Source organism: Batrachochytrium dendrobatidis, assembly GCF_000203795.2.
Source record: "Batrachochytrium dendrobatidis JAM81 unplaced genomic scaffold BATDEscaffold_16, whole genome shotgun sequence".
Taxonomy (NCBI): Eukaryota; Fungi; Chytridiomycota; class Chytridiomycetes; order Rhizophydiales; genus Batrachochytrium; species Batrachochytrium dendrobatidis.
Genome location: NW_006281114.1, coordinates 361,318 through 385,356, shown reverse-complemented (window position 1 = coordinate 385,356; position 24,039 = coordinate 361,318). Strand labels below are relative to the sequence as shown.

At 38.2% G+C, this 24,039-nt stretch overlaps 12 protein-coding genes across 12 annotated transcripts; 6 read left to right on the top strand and 6 right to left on the bottom strand.

Annotated features, from left to right (window-relative positions):
* Positions 1-492: 492 nt before the first annotated feature.
* Positions 493-2,570, top strand: BATDEDRAFT_28116 (uncharacterized protein; the record flags this gene model as incomplete). The annotated part of the gene is made up of 2 exons (XM_006682347.1): positions 493-705; positions 810-2,570. The coding sequence occupies 2 exons, from the start codon at positions 493-495 to the stop codon at positions 2,568-2,570; spliced, it is 1,974 nt and encodes a 657-aa protein (XP_006682410.1).
* A 229-nt stretch (positions 2,571-2,799) lies between these two features.
* Positions 2,800-4,276, bottom strand: BATDEDRAFT_92295 (uncharacterized protein; the record flags this gene model as incomplete). The annotated part of the gene is made up of 4 exons (XM_006682430.1): positions 2,800-3,198; positions 3,278-3,834; positions 4,088-4,138; positions 4,234-4,276. 4 exons carry the CDS (start codon positions 4,274-4,276, stop codon positions 2,800-2,802), a joined length of 1,050 nt encoding a protein of 349 aa, XP_006682493.1.
* Positions 4,277-5,184: 908 nt separating this feature from the next.
* BATDEDRAFT_92222 (uncharacterized protein) lies at positions 5,185-6,229 on the top strand (the record flags this gene model as incomplete). Its single annotated transcript, XM_006682478.1, has 4 exons — positions 5,185-5,260; positions 5,367-5,459; positions 5,523-5,588; positions 5,673-6,229. The coding sequence occupies 4 exons, from the start codon at positions 5,185-5,187 to the stop codon at positions 6,227-6,229; spliced, it is 792 nt and encodes a 263-aa protein (XP_006682541.1).
* Positions 6,230-6,757: 528 nt separating this feature from the next.
* On the bottom strand, positions 6,758-8,266 carry BATDEDRAFT_14424 (RNA lariat debranching enzyme; the record flags this gene model as incomplete). The annotated part of the gene is made up of 4 exons (XM_006682283.1): positions 6,758-6,928; positions 7,020-7,073; positions 7,485-7,604; positions 7,670-8,266. The coding sequence occupies 4 exons, from the start codon at positions 8,264-8,266 to the stop codon at positions 6,758-6,760; spliced, it is 942 nt and encodes a 313-aa protein (XP_006682346.1).
* A 192-nt stretch (positions 8,267-8,458) lies between these two features.
* On the top strand, positions 8,459-11,779 carry BATDEDRAFT_28112 (uncharacterized protein; the record flags this gene model as incomplete). The annotated part of the gene is made up of 13 exons (XM_006682346.1): positions 8,459-8,818; positions 8,921-9,041; positions 9,134-9,303; positions 9,460-9,652; positions 9,791-10,015; positions 10,105-10,172; positions 10,261-10,362; positions 10,443-10,459; positions 10,527-10,649; positions 10,683-10,708; positions 10,928-11,046; positions 11,127-11,313; positions 11,388-11,779. 13 exons carry the CDS (start codon positions 8,459-8,461, stop codon positions 11,777-11,779), a joined length of 2,103 nt encoding a protein of 700 aa, XP_006682409.1.
* Positions 11,780-11,907: 128 nt separating this feature from the next.
* Positions 11,908-12,881, top strand: BATDEDRAFT_28111 (uncharacterized protein; the record flags this gene model as incomplete). Its single annotated transcript, XM_006682345.1, has 4 exons — positions 11,908-12,042; positions 12,224-12,430; positions 12,530-12,573; positions 12,659-12,881. 4 exons carry the CDS (start codon positions 11,908-11,910, stop codon positions 12,879-12,881), a joined length of 609 nt encoding a protein of 202 aa, XP_006682408.1.
* Positions 12,882-13,138: 257 nt separating this feature from the next.
* Positions 13,139-14,877, top strand: BATDEDRAFT_92173 (uncharacterized protein). The gene is made up of 7 exons (XM_006682477.1): positions 13,139-13,403; positions 13,533-13,725; positions 13,843-13,965; positions 14,037-14,134; positions 14,210-14,336; positions 14,415-14,500; positions 14,567-14,877. Exons 1-7 carry the CDS (start codon positions 13,299-13,301, stop codon positions 14,837-14,839), a joined length of 1,005 nt encoding a protein of 334 aa, XP_006682540.1. The 5' UTR covers positions 13,139-13,298; the 3' UTR covers positions 14,840-14,877.
* Positions 14,878-14,945: 68 nt separating this feature from the next.
* On the bottom strand, positions 14,946-16,257 carry BATDEDRAFT_92172 (uncharacterized protein; the record flags this gene model as incomplete). The annotated part of the gene is made up of 5 exons (XM_006682429.1): positions 16,068-16,257; positions 15,789-15,813; positions 15,562-15,677; positions 15,364-15,429; positions 14,946-15,227 (listed from the first exon to the last, which is right to left on the bottom strand). Exons 1-5 carry the CDS (start codon positions 16,185-16,187, stop codon positions 14,946-14,948), a joined length of 609 nt encoding a protein of 202 aa, XP_006682492.1. The 5' UTR covers positions 16,188-16,257.
* A 177-nt stretch (positions 16,258-16,434) lies between these two features.
* BATDEDRAFT_28108 (uncharacterized protein) lies at positions 16,435-16,975 on the top strand (the record flags this gene model as incomplete). Its single annotated transcript, XM_006682344.1, has 2 exons — positions 16,435-16,564; positions 16,785-16,975. 2 exons carry the CDS (start codon positions 16,435-16,437, stop codon positions 16,973-16,975), a joined length of 321 nt encoding a protein of 106 aa, XP_006682407.1.
* A 107-nt stretch (positions 16,976-17,082) lies between these two features.
* BATDEDRAFT_92294 (uncharacterized protein) lies at positions 17,083-18,205 on the bottom strand (the record flags this gene model as incomplete). Its single annotated transcript, XM_006682428.1, has 5 exons — positions 17,083-17,233; positions 17,313-17,431; positions 17,540-17,706; positions 17,805-17,949; positions 18,068-18,205. 5 exons carry the CDS (start codon positions 18,203-18,205, stop codon positions 17,083-17,085), a joined length of 720 nt encoding a protein of 239 aa, XP_006682491.1.
* A 410-nt stretch (positions 18,206-18,615) lies between these two features.
* On the bottom strand, positions 18,616-22,718 carry BATDEDRAFT_36168 (phosphatidylinositol 3-kinase VPS34). The gene is made up of 17 exons (XM_006682394.1): positions 22,508-22,718; positions 22,188-22,391; positions 21,944-22,087; positions 21,726-21,846; positions 21,544-21,630; positions 21,390-21,470; positions 21,116-21,301; positions 20,917-21,009; positions 20,642-20,827; positions 20,398-20,543; positions 20,202-20,286; positions 20,027-20,140; positions 19,834-19,942; positions 19,541-19,759; positions 19,329-19,472; positions 18,906-19,240; positions 18,616-18,813 (listed from the first exon to the last, which is right to left on the bottom strand). The coding sequence occupies exons 1-17, from the start codon at positions 22,666-22,668 to the stop codon at positions 18,673-18,675; spliced, it is 2,556 nt and encodes an 851-aa protein (XP_006682457.1). The 5' UTR covers positions 22,669-22,718; the 3' UTR covers positions 18,616-18,672.
* Positions 22,719-22,833: 115 nt separating this feature from the next.
* BATDEDRAFT_14380 (uncharacterized protein) lies at positions 22,834-23,490 on the bottom strand (the record flags this gene model as incomplete). Its single annotated transcript, XM_006682281.1, has 2 exons — positions 22,834-23,167; positions 23,255-23,490. 2 exons carry the CDS (start codon positions 23,488-23,490, stop codon positions 22,834-22,836), a joined length of 570 nt encoding a protein of 189 aa, XP_006682344.1.
* Between the last annotated feature and the right edge of the window lie 549 nt (positions 23,491-24,039).

The following is a 24,039-nucleotide window of genomic DNA, read 5'->3' as shown; positions in this document are numbered from 1 at the left end:
GCAATGGAGTCGGTTCAACATGGTATGGCACTGGCAACCAACACCTTGAGTAGAATCAATGTGGTCTTGAATTTTAATTATGAATTCATACCATTTGATGCATCTGATTGGCCGACATACTAACGAATCGTTTGACTTTATTCTCAACTGTGCTGGTATCGAATGCATGCACTGACCATCCGCTGGACACCTTCTATTCAATTGAGAAATCCCATCATTCAGACTCACTATTGACCATTTTCGAATCTGGCACAGTCACACTACAACCCATTCGACAAACCAGTTTTGCAAAAACCCTCATTTTTATGGGCCAACATGATGGTTGCATGACGCTTGGAGGTAAACTGCACTTTGGACCAATACAAGGGCATGCATTCATTGTTTGGTATTCGTTTACTGGATACCAGAGACTACTAGTATATCCTGCTTTTGCAGTGAAACGTACTGACTTGGATCAATTTATAATGTGCAATTCATGTAGAATCTCAGGACATGTACACTCCAAACACGGACAAGGTTCTTTCAGAGTTGACATATTATGGTATCGTTGGACACTTGGATCTTGGATTCATCAAATACATTTTTGTCGTGGTGGATCGTGACTTGGTTGCAGCCAACATCCAGCAAACTGTTCATGTTTGGCATATTCGTGATGTTAAGCCGATAGTGGTGTTTAAAAGTTCAATATCGCCTAGTTTACGCGAGGTATATGATTTCAACGAGTCGCTAGTAATTGAAAATGTTACACCCAATGCACTATTGTATGATAATCGATCTAATACAATTTAAATGAAAATACAATGCCACAGGAAGAGCACGAAAGAATATGCCTAAGACTTATCAAGGACGAGTACTGTGCTGGAAACAAGTACTATTCTTTGGATATGGATCTAGCCAATGGATCACTATCAGGGTTTGAAAATAGTTTAAACTACTCCAGATCCAGCACGAACGCACATTCCTTTTTCTCGCATGCCAATGATCAATATGTGTGGAATAAGCATATGTTGCGTATTTTTGTTGACAAGGGGACCGATGCATTTGTGACACCAATAATATGCGGCCATGTAGGATCCATGGTGACCAGCATTCAAAACATATCAGTGTCTGTTTTTTTGATATCCAGGATCAATCGCCATCAAGCTGGAGCTCGATATTGGTGTCGTGGAGTAGACGAGTTTGGACACTCGGCAATAGAAGTGGACACCAATGTTTTGGTAGTGCACAACCACGGCATATCTTCGTTTTGTATGATTCGTGGATCTGTGCCACTGTTTTGGAATCAAAAAAACGTTACAGAACCGTTTTGCGAGCCACCAATCGATCTCAGTCAAGTTCAGTCAAACGAGTCCATGGACGCAATGAGTCATCATTTTGAGCATCTATTACAAAGTTATGGTCAAAAGATATACGCTGTTGACCTGCTCAACTGCCGCGATCACAACAGCGATACCGCCAAATTAAGCCGAGCATATGAAAAGGCTTTGATTGGGTTTCATGGTGACAATGTGGCTTACCTTCGACAGCAAGCACCAACTAGTTTAAAGACAAGTCAGCGTTTGATGCGGATTTTGGATGATATTCTTTGTGAGCACAAGTATAATCGCATTGATGATAGAGTCAGTAGTACGGTAATCAACTGCAAACAACAGGCAGTAATTCGGTTCAATTCGCTTGATTGCGTAGATGAAGTTAGTTTGGCACATTATCATGTATCAAGCTACATTTTTCGACAAATTATGTGCGATCTGGCAGGATGTGAATCGCATCTTCAAGACTTGAATTTTGACACTGATCGATCTTGGAGGAAGCTATGGATCGACAACTCAAACATGCTTAGCCAATATTACACCGGAACGTCAATGATATGCACGCATCTGCTATCTCTAGAAGTGGGATGGACAATACCTGCTTCATTGAAACTCATTGGCATTTGGCTGTCAAGAAAATATATGTGTCATTTTCAAGATTTTGCTCGTCAAGATGGACTAGAGTTGTTCATGGGAAATCAGGATGACCATCGTATCGGGTTTTTGACACCACAATCATCCAAGAGTGAATTGATGAAAGAAAATACAATTCCACCAAAGAACACACCCGATTTGATTAGCCAGCTCAGCACGTCATTTATTCATCTCAATCATGAAAGGTCGGAAAATATCCCCTATAGCAGAAGTTTTGTCAAAAAAGATATAGCGGATCAGATTAATCTGCGACAGAGATTGACATACCACGAACTATCACAGCCTTGGCATCTTTCAATTATACTTGTAGCACGAAAGTTTACTGCACCAAGGAAAATTACAACGTATATCGAGTTTGTGCTAGCAGTAGTATGGCTATTCATTTATACAGTTTCAACCAAGATTTTTGGATATTACTCAAAGCTTTTGATTCGACGCCCACGAAAGGATATTGATCAAGATGCATTGCCTGTGTGTGCTGTTCCACCTCCACATGGGATTGCAGTCAAGTTTGGTCGAGTAAAAATGGATCAATTTGGGCAATTCTACGAGTCGGACATGAGCAAAACTCATTCGTTTTCGCCATCGTTTGGATCAGGCCGTTGAAGCGATATTCAAACATCAACTTTTTAGTCGAGGTTCTATCTGTGGTTGCTATTCTATTAATATTTTTGGTGAGACTAGCAAACTATACATCATCCAATTTAAATCAGAAACCACTCCATAAAACAAAAATAAATGTATCATGTCAATCTATTTGTGTGAAACCATCAAATGTCTACGTGTAATTGGTAGGTATAGAAGCAATGTCTTGCAAAACAATCCAATGAATCGCTTATAATTGGTCAACAATTTGAATGAAAAAGTTTTTGTATAGGGTGTGCTGCTCAATAGGTGTTGCCCAATCCTTCGAGCCTCCACCAAAGAATGTCTCGAATGCAAGCCCAAGGAATCCAGAGCTAGAATCTGTTATCCATGTAATCTCATGGAACTCAATCACGACCTTGCCATTGACTTTTACTATGACAGACCCATCATTCTTGCCTACAGTATTAAGGGCGATAGATTGGCTGAGAGTGACCCATTCGCCTGTGGGAAATTTCCATGCTCCACGGCCAATAGATGCACCAAAGGATGGGTTACAGACACTTTTAGGTGGTATTTTGCAGAATCCAGGTACTTGTTTATCAAGAGGGACATCCAAGTGAGCTTCACCTTCACCCCCGGTCCTAAACTAACATTCATAATATAGATTCTTGGGTTAATAAATAAATTACAAATGTGCAATCGGTTCCCAATCAAATAACGCTCACCATGAATCGAGACGAAAAGAATCCCTTTGAATCACGACCAGTAGTTTCAGGACCTCCACCGTACATACCGGGCAACTTGCCACCTTTGACAAAATTGAACCCAGCTGGGAAAAATACATCATATCCAAACGCGACGACTCTTGCTCCTTTAAGATTTATTGGCTGAGCCATGAACCCAGTTCCACCAACAGGTTTTGCACCAGGGGCATAGCTTCCAGCAGGGTAAATTACTTGCAAGACTGTATTTTCACCAGCGGGATCCTTGATAAACTTGCGGTTTTGTTTGCCAAACTTATCATGAACAACATTAAAGCCACTCAAGTCATGGCTGGGGAAGCCGGGAAGTTTCCATTCACTGATTAACTGGGATCCTCCAGCTGCACCACCTTCTCCAGAGGTCGAGGCACCACAATCCCCGCCAGCACACTTGTCAGAAGTTTTCTCGGGCAACACACGCTTCACGAGATGTACCTGAGATTCAGGATCTCCCACTTCAACACATATCTCATTTCGACACACGCCGGAAGCACACTCATTGTTGGAGGTACATGATGATCCTAACGGATACAAGCGATTGCTGTTGGTTGTCGAGCTTTCGCATCCAGAAGCTGTGGGATAAGGGAATATTTGGGTAATACAAGACAATGGATTAGCCAATTATACTCTGGTGATGCGTTAATGGCTCAGCTCAGTATGCATGTGGTGAATCATTCACTTGGTTTAGGCGGAATGATTTCCACTATATGGTAGGGCATGCATATAGGGAATAGGCAATCATTTTGCAAGATTTGGTCGGATATAGAAACTTACGTGAATTGCATCCAGGAGATTGTGGGATTGCAAGGACAGCTGGAACTATGCCTGATGAGTTTAAAAAAGGTGAAAAGTAGATTAGTTTCCAATAAACACGATCAAGGTTTGATCCATTCACTAATGAATCAAAGGTGCAATCGTACCAGCAAGCCCAAATGTCAACGAGATTATGGCAGAGAAATGCATTTCAATGAAGTTGTAATGAATAGATGGTTATTTCAAAGGCTATTTAAATAAAATTTGAGAGTAGGGGAGGGGAAACAAAGTCACAGTTCATGTTACAGCCTCTAGATCTAAACTGTCTACACATACTCTAAAAGGGCGGAATATAAGCTACCACAACGCACTGAAAGGTACGTGCAAGGCTAATCTGCACAACTTGGGTGTGCTAATTGGGTATCAGCAGAATTGCTGAAACTAAGGGCGTATTTCAAAGTTACAAGACGAGATAGGACACAAACTTGATGGTGTTTATTTACAATATGATGTGAAATGATAGGACCAAATGTATGGTGATTGCACAAGGGTTGAGCACAACAGACTAACCCTGTAGTCTAAAGACAGCTGTAAGCCAACACAGGGCTATAAGCATAAGGGTTGAGTGTGGGTTACCAGTCTAAAAGCTGCTGTTCACTTGAAACCCCTGCAACTGTATCCATGTGGATAGAGCACAATAAGGGTGCTCAACAAACAGCCAATCTAATGAAATGATGAGTCTTGCCAAATATACTGAGCACTGTCTAAAGTCCTTGACAAGTTTACTGTCTTTTGGTAGTCATACAACAAGAGGACAATCTCAATTCAAAAACTATAGTTTACATTATACAATGAGCATTGTGTTTATTGATGAATTAAGAGTGTCGAGTAGAGAAACAACGAATATTTAATCATAATCTATTCTAAAGCCGAGGCAGTCACTGCAAACCAATACAAGCGATCCATTCTACGTGAATATAAAATCTGCTATTTGTAAATCTGATTTTGAAGATACAAGTTGGCCGAATCATCACATTCAATAACGATACTATCCATCATTCTTATACACTACTCACGTGGCAGTTGATTATCGTTTAGTTGTGATTATCACTTGCCAAATGCTTACTTACAATCCTGTTACTGCTGGCAACATTCAAGGAACAACTGGCATCTGTCATGACAAGGCATTGATTCGTGCATTATCTGCTAAATGCAAGTGCTTTCCATTCCTATTTGCTTATCAAATCTGCACCACTTCAACTCCATTCTAATGGTATTTTATGCTGACTCAACCTCTTAGTCATCCCTCCCGATGCCAAGCTCGATCCGACCATTACCACTACACCAAGTCGTACTCTGTTTGTTGGTCGTCTAGCTCCCTCTGTTACTCAAGGTTGGTTATTTTCTGCCAGTGTGACTACCGTTTATATCATCCATCTAACAGGTTGATTTGAAGATATTCTTGCAGATACATTTCGTCCATACGGAACTGTTCTTCAATGTCGCATTATAGTGAATAATAGTATGTAATTTTACCAAATCTTGACTCGAGTTTATCCCTGCCTTTATGAAATTAAAACTCAGTTTATTATTGACTCGAGGTTAGTTACAGGACAGAGCCGTGGGTATGCATTTGTAGAAATGGAAAGTCAGCATGATGTAAATGCTGCAATTCGAGCATGTCATGGAATCCATTTGCATGGACAACACATCTTGGTCGATACTGAGCATGGTAGAACTGTTACTGGATGGATTCCGCGTCGATTGGGTGGTGGTCTTGGCGGGAAAAAGGAGTCGGGTCAAATGAGATTTGGTGGACGGCATCATCCATTTAAATATCCCTTGCAGTCACGATTACCATCTACCGGTCGTGATGATTCCAAGCGTCCATGGGATCAAAGAGACTTGAAGTGTTATGATTCGAGTAGTAAACGACACTCTGCTAATCGAGTTTGGGATCGTCATTCTAGTGATAAAGGTGGAAAAGGTCGCAGTGAAGTCTCTAAATACCGTGACGACAGAGATTCAAGAAGGGACTCTACTGACAGTAGAGGTGAGCGCAACTCAAGCAGATACCAGCGTACTCGTTCTCCTCAAAAACCGTCATCTCATTCCAGTCGACATTCTGATTCAAAATATAGCTCTAGATATGACAGCCGCTAAAACACTTTCACTTTTAAAACAAACCGACTATATAATTGCTAGACTATTTTGAGTTTATTGTGATGTTTCTGTTGCCAACTTGTCATGTTTGTCAGGAAGCTGAGCAAAACTAGTGAAAATCGGCTCAACGACTGTTCCATGGGGGTTGATTTTGTTTGGAATCTGCAGCATTTTACAAAATTCGACAGTTTGTATATTTGAAAAAGTCTCGTCTGTTTACACATTCAGCAAGCAAAGATTAGGTTTCGTCATTTCTTTTGATAATATATACTATCAAATAAAACCTTGGACATTGGTTAAAATCAATCAATTACCTCTGCGACTTCTATTAGGAGAAAAGGGATCATGTGCAGATGCTGTTTGTGAAAATGACTCGATAATAGGGTATCCAGTTGAAGGATCTGCTTGAAGAGGTTTTAATATATTTTCTCGAACCCAAACACGCTCCCGTTGAACTTGTCTAATATTTAAAATGAATAGATATCAGATCTGTGGCAACAGTTCAAGTACCAAATTTTGCACTTCAAGTCAAAGAGTAGCATATACATACAACTGAGTATCACTGTCGGATGGAAATGGCTGTTGAATGCGAGCATCAGAAAACGACTGATGAGTAGCTCGCACAATTGCTAACCACTCTTCGTCATGGTAAAACCGCAGTGGTATTTTAGTGTCTGGATCTGTGGGTATATCAACAATCTAATACATCAAATAAATATCCATAAATAATGGTTGATAAATTAAAAAGGCGTTTTGATAAATTTCATAAAGCCAAGTTCAGAATAATTACTTGAAGAAAGTCACGTCCTGGAAGACATTTATCCAATGCCAAAAACTTTGTGGACTGAGAAGCACGTACTGATTGAGTATTGGGACAGGCAAGATTATCTGAATTTACTGTATGATCTATGATATTCTGTTTGTCATCATCGCCGCCTTCTGAATCTGAAATCATGATTTCGTCAGGGTTTGTATTAAATGGAACAGGATTTGTATCGTTAGCCGAGGCTGTCAGATTTTTCTCGAGTATTAATTTGGATGAAATGTCTGGTGGTATCAAAGACACGACTGGACTTGATAGTTTTGGTTCATCTGATGAGATTGAATTCAAAGACAATTCCTGTTGAGGTTTAACACATTGCGGATCAATGTCATCATCTTCGCTGTCAATTTTGATTTCATCGGCATTATCAACTTGAGCTATAGATTCGATTGAAAAAGACGGTGTAGCAGAAACAGGTGCTGGTGCAGATACATGATCATGGTCAAACAATGCAGCAAATTTGACATGCAAATGTGCAGCAAACCAAAATGATGGCTTTAGTTTTCGAAGCAGAAATTCATTTGGAGGACTTCCCAAAGTGTTGCTTTGTACCTAGAATAAAAATATAAGCAAAAAATCCATGCATTGTTTAATATTCAAATCACCAGTTTACATACCTCTGATTTAAAATGTTTTTTGAATTGCAGCAGCTGCCGAGTGTTTCCATGATAGGCAATACCAGTAGGCCAATCGTGAGAGAGAAATATATCGACGGGAGTATTGATCTGGGCAAGACGATATACATTGAATTTACGCACATGGTAGATGGATCTGACATGGCCGTCATTGTATGGAAATCGCTCGTAATGGCCTTCGTTATAATGATTTTCTTTATAGATTCCGGAAATTCCAGCAATACGCACACTTCCAAATCGTACGCAACCAGCGAAACCCAAGAAATAGATGTTTGGACACACCCATCCACCATGATAAAGTTCCCATAGATAGTTAGAAGCCTCATGATTTCCACCAACAAAAATAGTAGGCACAGGAACAGTTTTTTGTCCACTGTAGTATTGGTAAAAGGTTCCCAAATGTTTATATTTGTCAGGACAAGCCATAGAAGCCAGATCGGCAGTATTTCGCATGGCTTGAAAGTCGCCACAGATTATCAAAAGATCAATTGTGATATTTTGAGTTTCTTGAATGTACCGCACTGACGCAAATATCTTGTCCAATTCTCCATGGCAGCAGCCTTGAACAGCAACTTTCATCCAGGTAAAAAGTTGAATTACAGTTAATGTCAAAGTTGAAATGCGAATTCAGCATTTAAGCGACAAACCCCAAATTCAAACTGTATTTCAGCTGAATTCCAATTTATTATAGGGAGTAAACTGTTAAATTTAGGGTGTGTCCCTAAATTTTAAACTCGTGTCAAAACACTTGATTTTCAAGCTTGCCAAACAATGCCGAGTTCAATGGTGAATGGAATGAAGGGCGATATCGACGATAATATCTCATGTACTGCAATTCATCCAAACTCACATTCCACAATGACTTCTGTTCAGTCTTTGGATTCTGCTGAATCTTTTCCTACTGCAATTCTCATCAAAAGTGCCAAGATTAATACTGTTCCCACTACTACTGGCCTTGGTTCTACTGCTGCTCTTTCTAGCCGAATAGTTGAACCATTCACTCATATCATTCGCAGCATTACACACTTTAATTTATTTTCATTTCTTCCTAATTCTGCTGCCTGTGCTGCCGGAAACGTTATTTCCCCTATTTCCAATGTTGTCTACGATGTATCCAGCCATTACATCAAGGTATTGATGTTTTTTGGTTTGCAGTAGATTCATGCATTCAATTATCACTTTGTATTGGCTTTTATTCAACTCAGCGATCACATTGATTTTCATTACTATTAGAATGTAATATGGTTTTTGGCTGGAAACAGAAACAGACGTCACTACTATAAATACTTGATGAAAATAGCAAACTCCTATGAACAGTGGGCTGCAGCTGGATTCATGTTGGATAGATGGGAAGGTATATATTTCATTTTGGCTCATGGTCAAATCTTTGAATATATACAATTGATCTGGCTAACTCGAGATTTGGGATTGCAACTATTTACATAGATAATGATATTTGGAAAATACACGAAGAGTCTCCGTATTATGATTACAGAATTGTTCGAGATCGACTCAACAGACTACGTGAACATAGAGTCGATGATGGGCTAAAAAATTTGATGCAACATATTCGTTCAACTCTAACACGAAGTCTAGGAAATTTTGGAAATCCTCATGTATGTTATGATGTTGATCATTTGAATGCTTTTGGTTATTGAGTAAAAGTTTAAACACTACTAAATATCCCACGATCATAAATCTATTTAGTTTGATGATGGTTGTTTTTTGGTTTATGCATTTATATTAACTTTTCTGATTTAAACTTGGAGTAGTTATACGAGCAGACTCACGTGGGTACAAAGCTACTAATAGAAGACTATATAGATGAAGTGACCAAGCAACTCAATTTCGTATGTGACACTTATGACAAAAATATAAACGATTATCGAAAAATGGAGTACTTTCTTGAGCTACAAAAGGCTTTTGGTCGCACTGCTCTGCTTCTCAGTGGAGGCGGGGCATTTGGTTTGTGAATTTGCTTTGCTATTTTAGTTTAATTGTCTTGAACTCGAGGCGGCTTTTGATATCATCAACTGGTTTATTGCATTCATTTGATCTGTATTGTAAAAACTAATTTGATTTAAATTGTATGGTGATTTTCAGGATTAATTCATATTGGTACCATCAAAGCAATGTTTGAAATGAGAATGCTCCCAAAGATCATTTCTGGATCGTCCTGTGGTGCAATTGTTGCAGCAGCCACTTGCATTCATATTGATAGCGAACTTCCCATTGTTTTAAACCCAGAGTTGCTAAATCTGGATGTGTTTGAGGTCCCAAGAGAACGTGGTAAAGCACTTTTTCGGATTGTGCGCTTGCTTGAACATGGTACATGACTTGGTTATACAATCTTGCAATACCTATTGCTACATCATCAGCTAACTTTACATGCAATTATTGTGAATGTGCATCTATAGGAGTGGTATTTGATGTTGAAGTATTTACAAACTCGATGAGGCAAAATTTGGGTGAAATTACATTCCAGGTATATAGAACCAATATGTTTATGGTTGAATCTTTGAAATATCCAATACTTTCTTGGTAATGATTTACTAATCATGATTCACTTTTAGGAAGCATTTAATCGCACGCGACGCATCCTTAATATTACTGTTAGCTCTTCTACAAACTACGAAATGCCAAGGTTACTCAACTATCTAACATCTCCCAATGTGGTAAGTTTTCTAGTATGGAATCAAAGGGTTTGCATTTGCGATAGTAGCTAATTCCTTATCTTGGTTCTAACTATATTTAGCTTATCTGGTCTGCAGTGTGAGCATTTACCATGCAATCTGTATCTTTGAGTTTCAGCACTTCTTATTTTTTAAAATTCATTTAGAGTTGCGTCTTGTGCTGTGCCGTTTGTATATCGCTCTGCACCACTTATGGCTAAAGATGCAAATGGTATGACTGTTACCTGGAACCCGTCTGGTCATTGCTGGATCGATGGATCAGTAGAAAGGTATACTTTTGGTGTATATACTTATTTGAATAGAATCATATTGGTTTATGTGATCAAGTGTATGTCTGATATGCTTGAGTATTCAAATATAGCGATCTACCAATTCAACGCATTTCAGAACTCTTTAGCGTCAACCATTTTATTGTAGCTCAAGGTACCACCCTTGCACTTTTATAATTGCAGATAAAAATCTTTAGATTTATCTGGCTGTTTATGTAGCTGGTGTCAATATATACTAATGATTGGTTTACTATTCAACTATTGAATTTTAAAAATAGTAAATCCACATGTTATGCCATTTATGGACTGGACAAATCGCGCACCTACCAGATTTTCATCGTTTGTAATACAAACCGGATACTTGGCTCAAAGGGAGATTCAGCACCGGCTTATGCAGGTCATATATTGATGACTTTGTACATGTCTTGTATATTTACACTAGGTCGCCTTTAATACTAACATGTTTTTCCAATCTAGTTGGATGATCTTGGTATTCAAAACAGTTATCTTTCACGGATAAAATCTATTATTTGTCAGAAATACTGGGGCGATATTACAATTGTACCATATGTGCCATGGACAAAATACCCTCAAGTGCTATCTAACCCAACTGTTCAAATTATCACAGACTATATGATTGATGGCGAGCGTGCTACATGGAAAAGTAAAGTTTTGTAATCCACTGTTTTAATTTAGCACATCTATTTCTAACTTGAATTGAATTTGTATATTCGACAGGAATTGGAATCATACGAAATCATCTTGAAATTGAACTGTGTCTTAACCAAAACATTTTGACACTAAAACAGCGACTATTTAATGCAGAGCATAATCTAGAAAAAAAGAAGGAATATGAAGACCGATCATTGGAGTCATCCCACATAAATCTTGATACTGTGATACCGTTTCGACACAGCAACACAATGTCATCCATTGATGATATACAATATCCCATACTCAAATCGTCCCACGCATCTCAGTATCTGTCTGATAAAGCACTGCACGTTGGACCTGTATCTGACCGAGTTAGTGTAGCAAAACCCATTCGACAGTCACATATGATTGAAGCCTCTATCCGCAGAAATGTAAAATCGTCTTCTGATGTACGCAAAATGAAGTCATTTAATTGATTCCTGTTTTTAAACCCATCGAGTCAATGCTGAGTTGAATTTTGGTTAATCGACATGAATTGTATAAATTCGCGCCTAATCATTCTTGTGCCTGAATTCAACTTGTATAAACCAGAACTGATTTGCACATGGACCATATAATTGGGTTTATTGGTAGCTTGCGAAGAATCTCACCTCGAGTAGAGGAAACAGAGAATCATCTTAATATATGTGTTATGGAGCCACAAAGAGGTGACTGGGCTGTTGCCATCACTCTCTGTCTTGTAAGTATTTACATGGTTGATTGGTAGAATCCATGGTGTTTATTTGAGAATTATCGATTCCATCAATAATACCATCAATAATTCTCATATAGTATATGGATCATTCAAGTACGTCGTTTCAGATAGCATTCATATCTAAATGCCTATTCACTGACATTCAACCCTGTTGCAACATATTTAGATTGGACTGCCGCTCACTTACTACACAACAACAACACCGATTTACTTTGGAGTGTCGTTTATTTTCTTTCTTGTCATGGCAAGCTCACTTATTGATGATACGTATATTGTAATCATTGACAAATTAAAAAGAGAGGTTTCCATCACCAAAAAGCGGTTTGGTCGAATTGAATCTATCCGAGTATGCAATCTATCCGAACTTGTTAATGTATGTAGACAAGTTTGGTTTTGTCGAGTGGATAAAAAATGTTGGTAATGGTCGTCTTATTTTATTGATATAATAACCCATTCATGCCATTGAAATTAGTGCGAGGTGATATCTACCACACATCGTAATCTAACTTCATTTCGGTAAGATTATCTTCAAAATGAGTTTAATCTATCTCGGTATGCATACTTGTTTGGTTCTTATATTTTTGTCATGATGACTTTACAGAATTGAACTTGAATTCCAATCGGAAATGGGATTTTATCGTATCCCTGCTTCCGAAAGCACTGTGATTGGAGAATACAACAAGAACAAGTTTGAATCCATTGCACAAGTAATTATCAAGTTTATGGATCTAAAACCACTTCCTGAATGGATAAAGGAGGAGTCTTTAGCGTCCAAATTTCCTCGTCAAAGGACTAGTGCCAAGAAACCTAAAAAGGCTCAATAATATATTGATATTGCATGAATGGATAATTGGCTCTTGGTCATGATTAAATGAGTTTTGGGTTCAGATATTTATTGCAATCTAAAGTAAACAAGATGGTTAATTAATATAAATTTGATTCGGTATTCTTGGATTATACCAAATCACTCCAGTCAAGTGAATGTCATTGAAATCATCTCAGTATGCTGGCAGCATGCCATTGATTTATTCATAAACCGAAACTTGCTTTTCTTTTTACAATCTCGACTATCGTCCTCAAAGCGACCCAATCATTCACCAGTGTTGGTGTGCATGCATTTTAGTCATATTGCAAACCTTGTTTAAAGCTATTTACGATCGAGTGTCTGATTCACTAGTCTGATATTCAAATACTCGTTAAACCACCACAATCGAAAATTATCAATCCATCATCGAATTATCATGTATCGAGCATCAAGACTGATACCAATCAAACACTATACAATTCTGTCCTTCTCTCGCAAACTATGCACTGCTACTCGACCTGTTTTTCATCAGAATCCTCTGGTATGGTATTGAACATATTATCCCAATAGTATGAACTTGACTCGATCACATCTTGCTGTTTGAACCAGATTCACAAAGGAAATATCGTCATGATTCGATTCTATTTGATAACATAAATATGCTTGATAGGGAATTCCTAGTCATCATCATGCAAAACAACAGGTGCAAGAAAGTCAAGCCAAAAGCAAGTTTAATGATCCAAACGAACCCACACTGCCTAGATCTGCTCGTGGTTTACCTGTTCGTAAACCCATTGCAGGTGTATCGCATGTCATTGCTGTTGCATCGGGAAAAGGTGGTGTTGGGAAATCTACAACGTCAGGTTTGTTTTACAATCAAATCAACTATTGCTTTAGTGACGCTTTGTTCTGATTTACATCGACTGTCATGAAATAATGGATTGGATTTTAACCCAATTGTAATCATGCATCATTCCTAGTCAATCTGGCAGTGGCTCTTGCAGCACTTGGACAACGAGTCGGTTTATTGGATGCAGATCTATTCGGTCCTTCAATTCCAAAAATGATGAATCTTCAAGGACAACCTTCTATCAACCAATCTAGTAGGTTGATCATTGATGTTCAAGGTTATATTCGAAAAATTACTAATGGATTTTTATTCAATTTAAACTAGATGGAATGCTGATTCCACTTACTAATTACGGCGTAAAATGCATGAGTATGGGGTTTTTGGTAGATCAAGACGCTCCTGTTGTTTGGCGAGGTTTAATGGTAAACCATCCAATTCATGCATTCATGTGGGTGATTTGGTTAAATCTGTCGATTTATAATTCTTGGTTAAAATAGGTCATGAAAGCTTTGGAACAATTACTGCGTCAAATCGATTGGTCTAATTTAGATATCCTTGTTATCGATATGCCTCCTGGAACTGGAGATACTCAATTAACAATCACTCAACAAGTTCCACTATCAGGTAATACAGATTTTGATTGGTACCGTGGTTGAAATCGTGTGATGGATTGCTTTTGAATACATATTGAATGAAATCTAGGCGCAATTATTGTATCCACTCCGCAAGATGTTGCTCTTTTGGATGCTAAAAAAGGAGCAAATATGTTCAAGATTGTAAATACTCCTGTAAGTTTACGTTGTCAAATCACGGTTTTGATGCTCGACTGACTGGCATGCCATCTTTATTTCCAGATTCTTGGCATGGTCCAAAACATGAGTTTTTTTTGTTGTCCAAAGTGTAATCACCAAGAGTACATTTTTGGAAAGGATGGTGTGGTTGAAACGGCTCGAGCTATGGAATTGGATATTTTGGCTGATATGCCACTTCATTCTGACATTGTGACAACTTCTGACAGTGGAAAGCCTATTACGATTTCACAGCCCAGTAGCGTACATGCTCAGAAATACAGAGACATGGCACGTACTGTCATGAGCAAGCTTGGTATATCTACACCATCACAATAGCCGGATTGGCATAATTGAAACAATTTTCTAGCAAGCTTATAGTTTAATATTTATTTTCATTTTCCAAACAGATCTGATGAGCCCATATCCATTCAACTATTTAAAATCAATTGGATAGTGTCGCTTCATTAGCGCGTAATGGCAGAGGCATTATGCCACTTTCATCTATTAATGTAGATTTCAATGGCTGTGTAGTATGTGAAGGATGATTTGGTAAAGACGCAATTAACATTGCTCGCAGAGTTTCGTTTTCTTTAGCAAGTCCAGCAACAAGCATGGCCACATCTGCCTCGTCGTTTGCAGACGACGCCTCTCTCATGACTTGGATACATTTTCCCAAATGCTCTGTCAGTCGAGTATTCTCTTCTCGAAGCAGTTCATTTTCCGTCTTGAATATGATCAAAAGTTGACAAGTCAGTATCCAATACAGCCAAAAAATACAACTGAGGAATTGGTGTATTCCATTGTATTCCATTGAATTATAATGTATCAACATCCAACATTCTTAAACAGAGTCTGCTTACCCGCTCTTGATCCAAAATTCTGTCTGTATTATCGCGCAGTTCCTGGCGTTCTTGTTGTATAAGATGCTAATATATCAATCCAGTAAATTGTATTAGCTATTCAAGTATGAAATAAAACAAAGTGCGGTTATATTTCCATTGAATCTATTGTGCCGAGTAAATCACTTGATTATTGAAATTAAACATAGATCAACGTACAGTTTGACTCCGAAACTTGGACATGATGATTTCCAACGTGGATTCGTATTGCTTGACCAGCTGCGAAAGCACCTGATTTTCCCTTTGTAAATCCCGAAATCGAATCCGCTCCTCATCTAGTATATAATTTAACAATACGATAGAGTTGGATTCAACCAATGGTATAGCCATAACACATTAAAACAAATGCAATAGTGAAGTTGGAAACAGTCAAAAAGAGATCATACTTGGAGTGTATGTTACAAATGCCTCCTAGGTTAGCCATTACAATAAATTCAAAAAATATTGGTTAGTTAAATCTGATGATACCAATAATTTACTATGCAAAAACAAGAATGGATTTGACAACATGGTAATAGTATACAAATTTTCATTCTAGTTCAAATACTTGATGCATGGTATCTGAACAAAGAATGCACCTTGAACATCTGGCATTTAATCAAGATAAAAACGGCCAAGTTGTACATTATCAAAGCCGTATTAAATAGCCGGTATATTCAATTCACCTGCAACTCGACAGCCTTTTCTTGAAGACGGTTAAGCTCAGTAATATTTTCCTGCCATTGACTACTTAAATGAAGTAGTTTTCTGTTTAAATCCATAAGCTCTGAAGATTCTCTATTCATTTTTCTGTTTTACAAAAGTAAGCTTGATTGAGCAAGTTTACAAGACAGTCGGTCACTTGCAGACGAGTGTATGGCTGTTGAATTCGAACAATCCAAACAATTAAGCCTTTAGAATTGGATTTGAAATCGGTTGCAATGCTTCAACTCCACGTGAGCCAAATGATCGTTTGCGATGTGCAGGGTTGGATATCCAATCCGAGTGTAAGCGTCATCGTTCTTTTATTCATTCGACCAAAGCAATATTCAAATGAAAGCAATCACACCCGAAAGTGCCAAAAAGAATACAGATAAAGCCATTTCTTCAACTAGTGAAAATGAAAAGCAATCATTGACTGATGATTTGTCTGTGATTGAAGCACGGGCAGAAGCATCTGTCGGTATGGTCAGAAGTTTAGTGGATAGTTGGCTTCCTGCTACTTACAAAGATACTCCAAAAAAACAACCCATCAAGCAAGTCGTCACTTGGACTACATCATGATATAAAAACTGTGCAAAATGATTAACATTGGATTTGTAATAGGTCGAATTTATACAACAACAGCAGCGCCAGCAAGCAGGTCTTGAAGCATAAACTGCATAAATCAATCCTTGGTAAAGGAAACAAGAAAGACTCTGACTTTGATCAGGACGAATCACTGCTTAAAACTGGATCTCTAAAGTCATCTGTTTATAGTGCAGATTCAAAACTATCTGCAAGCTCTAATGGCTCTCGTGTATCCAAACCTAGACCACTAGATCCACTTTCCATGTACTTGGAAAAGAGTAAGAAAAAACGTAGTAAGCGATAGAACGCAGCACTACGTCACAACTATGCATCCTCTGACCTGATAATCGACTATATAAAACAATGACTGCTAGACTTGAATTTAAGAATTTTTGATGGGTTTATTCAAATTCATGCTAAAGGAGAAGCTGGGAGAAATTGGAATTTGCCACTGAGGATATCATCAAGCGAAGTTTGTTCCACATGTACGAGCTGTCGTCGAGTATATTCAATTAATTTGAGAAGTTGTACAGCATTTACATCTTTTCCTCCAAAGAAGTTCCTATTTTATACAGTTATTCGACCCAATTGTCAAAATCAGATGGGTAAAGTAATACACCAACAAGATACTCTAGAATTACCTCCAAAGTGCTGCAGCAAGAATAGAATCTCCATAGTAGATACCCTCATCGTATGCAAGAGTTTGTCCATAGTATGAATCGAGAAGACCAGATGTGATTTGAGAGATTCGAGTCTTGACCTGTTAAAAGTCGATTTAGAAATACATGAATTAGTAGCGATTGCTAGATTTGGTAGTATTGCATTGCCAGGAATATGATTAACATAAATTAAAATGGCCGTGACTTACTCCAGCTTGATGCAGCTTGATTTCAACATCGAGCCAAATGTGATTAAACACCTCTTGCTTCATATCCTTTCCGTTAGCACCTTCTCCCCTCAAGCGTGCATTTAAAATCCATACATGCAGAATGGTCATGCTAAACCAGCCTTGAAAACTTTCATCTAGACCCAGTGCTGAAAACATCAAAGATTAGGCACCCGAAGCCATCCCATTCCAAATGGATTCATGCTACATCATTCAATGTAAGACGATCGAAGCCCTCCATTCTTACATTTGACAAAATCGGGTTGCTGCTCAAACTGCGCAGAACAATGCTCGTAATTGGCACGAGCATTATCAATCACATTCATCTTCCACTTGAGATATCCTACTGGATTTAATAGCTTGGAAAGTCCATCTGGATAAGGAAGCTCTTGCTGTAGCAATCAGAATTAGCAATCATGATGAATGTCGATCCAACAGCGATGCATGACAGTAAAAAAAACAAGCCATAATATCCTGTCAAACTATACACAAATACAATAGTAATCTTACACCCAAAGTTGTGTTTGACTTGGCAGTACATGTTGAATGAAGTGATCGAACAGATAATCCAACAGCATGAGGTGTTACAGAAATTGCTGTCCAAGTATGAATCAATTTTCCAATAGTCGATCTCATTGATAAAGGCATCATGTCCATTGAGTGTGATAGGGTTGCATTGTACAAACACTTTGTCTGTTTTAAAATACTGTACTGACGAAATATCATTCTTTAAAGAGTTGTGCGTTGTAGTAAGAATTATTGACGGTTTCGTAGATTGCTAAACAAGAAAATTCGATTTTTAACCAGTTGAAAATATTGACTTGAAATTCCATTCAGTCCAAATATTGATTGTTGCTACTGTGTCGAGCCAAATTTAAAAATCAGAATGAAAATAAAACAGTGGAAAGCATGTACACACATTCAATCAAATCTTGAATGTATTACAAAATAGTATTTAGTCGGACGACAATCGGCAGATATCACCAGTTGTAAACAAAATCATCAAAAATCACTTTTATATATCAAGTCGCATATACTGATTCACTAAAAGCTCTTTTCAGACATCATAAAATTTATATTTATTGATACGGATTCTGCAAAGTACAATTATGAAATCAACTACGCCATAATTGAGCAACTTTGTGAAGTTGTTCCATGACTTGTGGAAAGAATGCACCAACACTTTCAATCACAAGTGCCTGAATAAATTGAATTGCTTCTTCATCATTGAGATCCAGTCGAAACCGTTCTTGCACCTAAATGACAATAACCATATGATATTTAGGATTGAAAGATTAAAAACCACACTGCTACCCATACAAAGCATATGCTATTGCAGTCAACTCACCTTCCATACTGCTTTATCTGGCTCAATAGCAATATCAGGGATGTTTGCATTGACCATTAAAGAAAATAAATTGAGAATAAGATTGGCTGATTTACGTAGACTGTTAAACGCTATAAATATATACGACTTGAATTTTTGGTAGTTGGATGACATGGCCCCACCCATTGCTTCTACCATCTCTTTACATAGTTTCATAGGCGGTGGAAAGGGCTTGGGATCGCGACCAAGAATAAATCCAAAGTCAATGTGGATAAGATTGCCTTCCCTAGTCAAAAGCAGATTATCTAAATGACGATCGCCAATTCCAAGTAGATACGTAATAACACAGTATCCAGCTAATGGTTTACAAAAGTATCGTGACACATATATTCATCAGTATTACCATTATAAACATTCTATATTGCATAATAGTGTCATTCTAACCTGTACTACGAATGTATGTATCCATTGTTTGAGGAGATATCTCTGTTGAATCCAAATCTCCACTCTTCATAAACGGCATAATACTGTTTCCATAATCGGCAAGAATACTTGCAATGGCTTGAGCACGAACAAACTGCAGCATTCCTGCATTTTATAAAAATAAAACTTGAGTATACATCACATTTACCATTTTTAAAATCAAACATGTGTACCATGGTCTGGTCCAGTAGCAAGCACTTTGTAAGGAGTGAGTCTCAAATCAAGATTCTCTTTTCGCAGTAACTTGTCCATGAGCATGATGATTTGAACAACCAACTGATCTTGTCGCAAGTCATCGCCTGTTTTGAAAATAATGGAATACTCTGATCCGTCAAGACACGAAAATGTCAAGTGAAGTGGAAGCAGTTGAGATTTAAACACATTTGCTTTTTCTGAATTTCAACATATTCAATGGGCAGACACGTTAGAAAATCAAAGCCATTCAAGACAAATAAAATAAAAATACCTGGAATCAGCCCCGTCACCTGAATTTGTGCATCCAAAGGAAGTGGAAGTGGAGGAAACGACAACAATCCATTCTTGGAATCTGCAATAAACTCTCGCAACTTTTCAATCTGGTTGACCAAAAAGTAGTGTGAGTTTCTTGTAGATTTAACTCAAATACAATAGAAAATCCAATCGTATGTAGCTCAAGATACCTTTCTAGGCCGTGGTTCTTTTCCAGTCCGAAGTTCTTTTGAAATGCGCGCAATTGTAGCTACAAGCTCTCCTTGTCTTCTTAAAATATCTCGGCGATGAACACCATCAGGAGTCTAAACAAAAACATGTCAATATTTACAGCTCATCAATAATCGCCACGTCAAACAGCATTACCTCTATCATTGCAGTCATATATTGAAAAGCCACTTTGGCATATATCTTGCCAATGACCTTGTCTTCGCATTCTACCATCAAGTACCTAAATGTTGGATTAGTTTACGTTGGATATTTTAAACCATGTGCAAACATGATTCTGAAATCTAAACTCGCATAAAAAACAGATACTGTAATAACATAGTTGCAAATTTACCAATGAAGATAGTTTCCAAGAATTGGATTTTGAATTCCTCGCTCAATGAGAAACTCAACCAATGGAGATTCAAGAATCGATACTTTTTTTTCAAGATACTCAAATTTAAGTGCTTGTACAAGCTGCAGCAGATATAATTGTAATTCCTACACTCCAAAAGTCAATTAGGCATTCATCTCAAAATCACTACCCAATGCCTTTTAATACAACGCAGTGCCCAAGTCAATACAGTCTATATACGCACCTCATCATCGGCTTTTTTTAGTTGAAATACGGCAAAACTTCGAACATTGGTGTCTGAAAATGTTGGACCCAATAATTCCAATGCGTCCTCGACATCAATATCAACCCAAACATTAAGAAGTTCCACTGCTTGCTTAGCCTCGGTTGGATCGGTCCATATGACACATTTTAAGAATTTTGTTAAAGCCTACAGAAAATGAATCAAAGTTAACATTACACCATCAACCACTACAATTCTTGCTTTAACAAAGCATCGGTGCAGAGAGTAAAGCATACTTTTTTGTCTCGAGTGAGATAAAAACGAAACTTCCATAGCAGATCCTTTTCTTCAGCTGTTAGTGTTTTTGTGGGAGAATACCGAAGAATTTTCTATCGCATCAGCAAATATATATATCAATAAAACAAATTTGTATTTTCTGTATTTCAACTGTAGCTGTGGGTCAATGTATAGTGGATAAGGACAGGATAAACTCACGTTTAAATCATCTCGAAGTTTAGCATTTGGCTTTAATTCGCGATCAAGTGGTCCGTTTCGATGACTACGAGCAAGTTTGCGATGTTTGTTTTCTATGGGATTTTCATTGAGTGATTCAGGGTCGAAAATCGAGACTAGTTTTGAGTCGAGAGATCGCAGAACCACATTTAATGCAAAATGATACTCCTATATAGTATCATTTGAATCCAGACATGCCAGATTTAAAGTGTTTAGCTGACACAATGTGCACGGTAGTTTTGCAACATAGCATTACCTTTTCATTGAACACAATAGGAAAGTCAAACTGCGGCAAGTCAATGTATAAATACAGATTACGGAGTGTAGCAGTTTCGTTCTAAATATTGGATATTCAGCATCACAATTAATGGGTGTTTAGACTCTAGATTGTAGGTGAATAAACCACTTACAGCTTTGATTCGTTCAATTTCACAAAATGTTAGCTGATCAACCCAATCCAGCTTTGGGATGTCATCGCGCTGATATTTACGCATCACCTAATGATGATGTACACGAGGACAAGTTTAAAGCAATGGTTAACTCTTGAGTTGAAAGACAAGTATGCGCAAGGTCAAATCACTCAACATTTTACCTTTTCGATTCGATCCATTTCTGTTGATTTTCCCATTTTTGGTGGAGTTTTTGTTGGTGTGGACCCATCTGCTTCCATCCAAGGCGATAAATAGAGTTTGTGTTTTCCTTTTCGAAGTGTACTAAATTGATTGATCAAGCAAGTTAAACTTGAAGTGTTGGACCATCAACACCCACAGCATAGTTGAACATTTACTATTAGTGATACTCTGCACGTACTTGCTTTTTCCAAATAATGGAAAGGTAGTTCCGCCAATAGCGATCGGCTTTCGTGGAGCATATACATCCCAAAGGGTGAACGCCAGCTGAGTTGTTGCAGGCATATTACTGTACTTTAAAGGCAACTCGATCCATTCGTCCCACCTGGTAGATAGCATAATTGAATGTGTTATATGTTTAGCCAACGGTTGTAGGACTGCCAAGTGCACAACCGGGGGTATTCGGAATGCACTTGACGACTTACTGGACAGTTCTTTCCATAGGTTTAAAGCTTGTTCTGATTGGAAGTGCTAACGGTTTATTTTCAGCAAAAGGTTGAATACTGATGTAGATGTCAGTTCCAGATGCACTGTCTAGACTGGCATCACAATCTGGACCAACTCTCAAGTACGGATCCTTGAGCATTCTGGACAAGGCAACCTTGGGTCTGTAACCCTCAATACTTCCACTACATATGGGTTGAGTTTCAGTGGATATCAGCCATAAACAATGATCCAGCAAGACGAGTTAGTTGTGAATGAGCATGTTTTGCTGAACAGCAGTTCTGTTTCCAATATGGATTACATTTTAAATACAACGTTGATATCCAGCTCAGAGGAAAGACAGTATGAAAAGTCTGATATCTGAGTGCGTTCGGTACTGCTGGCATTGCTGCTGGAAGCAGTACTACTGCCATTAGGCACACCAAACCCTGTGTAGTTTCCAAAAGAGTTGCTAGCAGACATGATTGGATGTTTAATAAACTATCAAGGTTGAAATTTCTAGTTGATCAACAGATGTGTAAAGAACAGATCGAATCCAAGTCAACTCCTGCAATGAATAAATCGTCACGGAGTATTCTATAATAAACTATTATTGATGGTCCTAGTTTCAAGCACGAGATTCAATCATTATCGATTGTTATTGCTGGTTGGATTCAGTTTCTCCAACTCGATACTATCAGGATCCAAATCAGATCTCCGTCTTCTGCTGGATCGTCCGTCTGATCCAGCAGAAGGTCCAGCAGTACTTAATGGAATAGGTTCCAGTTCGCGCCATAAACATAGATACTCACCACCAAAAGAGACCATGGCAGTAGATCCTGCTAGTAAAACCCACCAAATCAAACTGTTTGGAGACCTTCCACTATAGATGGAGACAAGTAGCCAATGAAGGATATGCAGAGTGCATGCAAAGTCCAGACAGAGTCGTGCACGTTCGACGATGATGAGCATAAAAAAGCATCTTTAAAAAGAATGTGTAGAATAAGACATGCAGGATAAGCTAAAAGTGGGTTGAATGGGTCATACATCAACTACAGTGAGTACATACGAGATGGAAGCAGCAACCAGAAAGGCAAAGAACAGACTCCATCCAAGAGCAGTGGAAGGATCGATTTCACTAAAGGACAGCAGTTGATGAAGATTGGTGGGAGCGCCAGTGAGGAGAGCAAACAAGAACACCACAGTTGAGAGACAGAGATAATAGCTGCACTGCATAGCAATTATCTGGCCAACAAGCATGGCAGGATCAAAGGTTCCAGACCGAAAGGATGCGTTACTGGCCATTGAAAGGGTTGAAGTTGGTATGGCTTGGATAATGAAAAGACTGTCAAGTTGGTATTTCTTATCTGACCCACACTCCAAGCTACTCATCAATCTGGTATTGATTCACTTGTTTCTATTCAAATTGTTGGAATGCAGGCATGTCTCATCACTACTGTTTGTAAAACTATACTCATCCTATTGAATCAACTTTACTGGATAAATGAGTTTACTAACTAATCATGGTATAGGTCAAAGTCTTGTTCTTTGCGAGTGGTAGAGAGCTTGTTGGACTGGAAATGGATCATCTCATTCTACCTGGCTCAACTGTATCTATGCCACAGTTGATCGAGGCTCTCACTGCAAAACATCCTTCTATTTTACAGATTTTGGAATCAAGCATGATTGCTGTTAATATGTCTTATGTGGACAAACAGGGATTACTAGAAGATGGTGAATATGTGCAGATCAGAGATGGTGATGAGATTGCTGTAATTCCTCCCGTCAGTGGTGGATGACAAGACTGGTTCACAACATTCATAAGATACAATTAAACTTTTACTTTTTGGCATA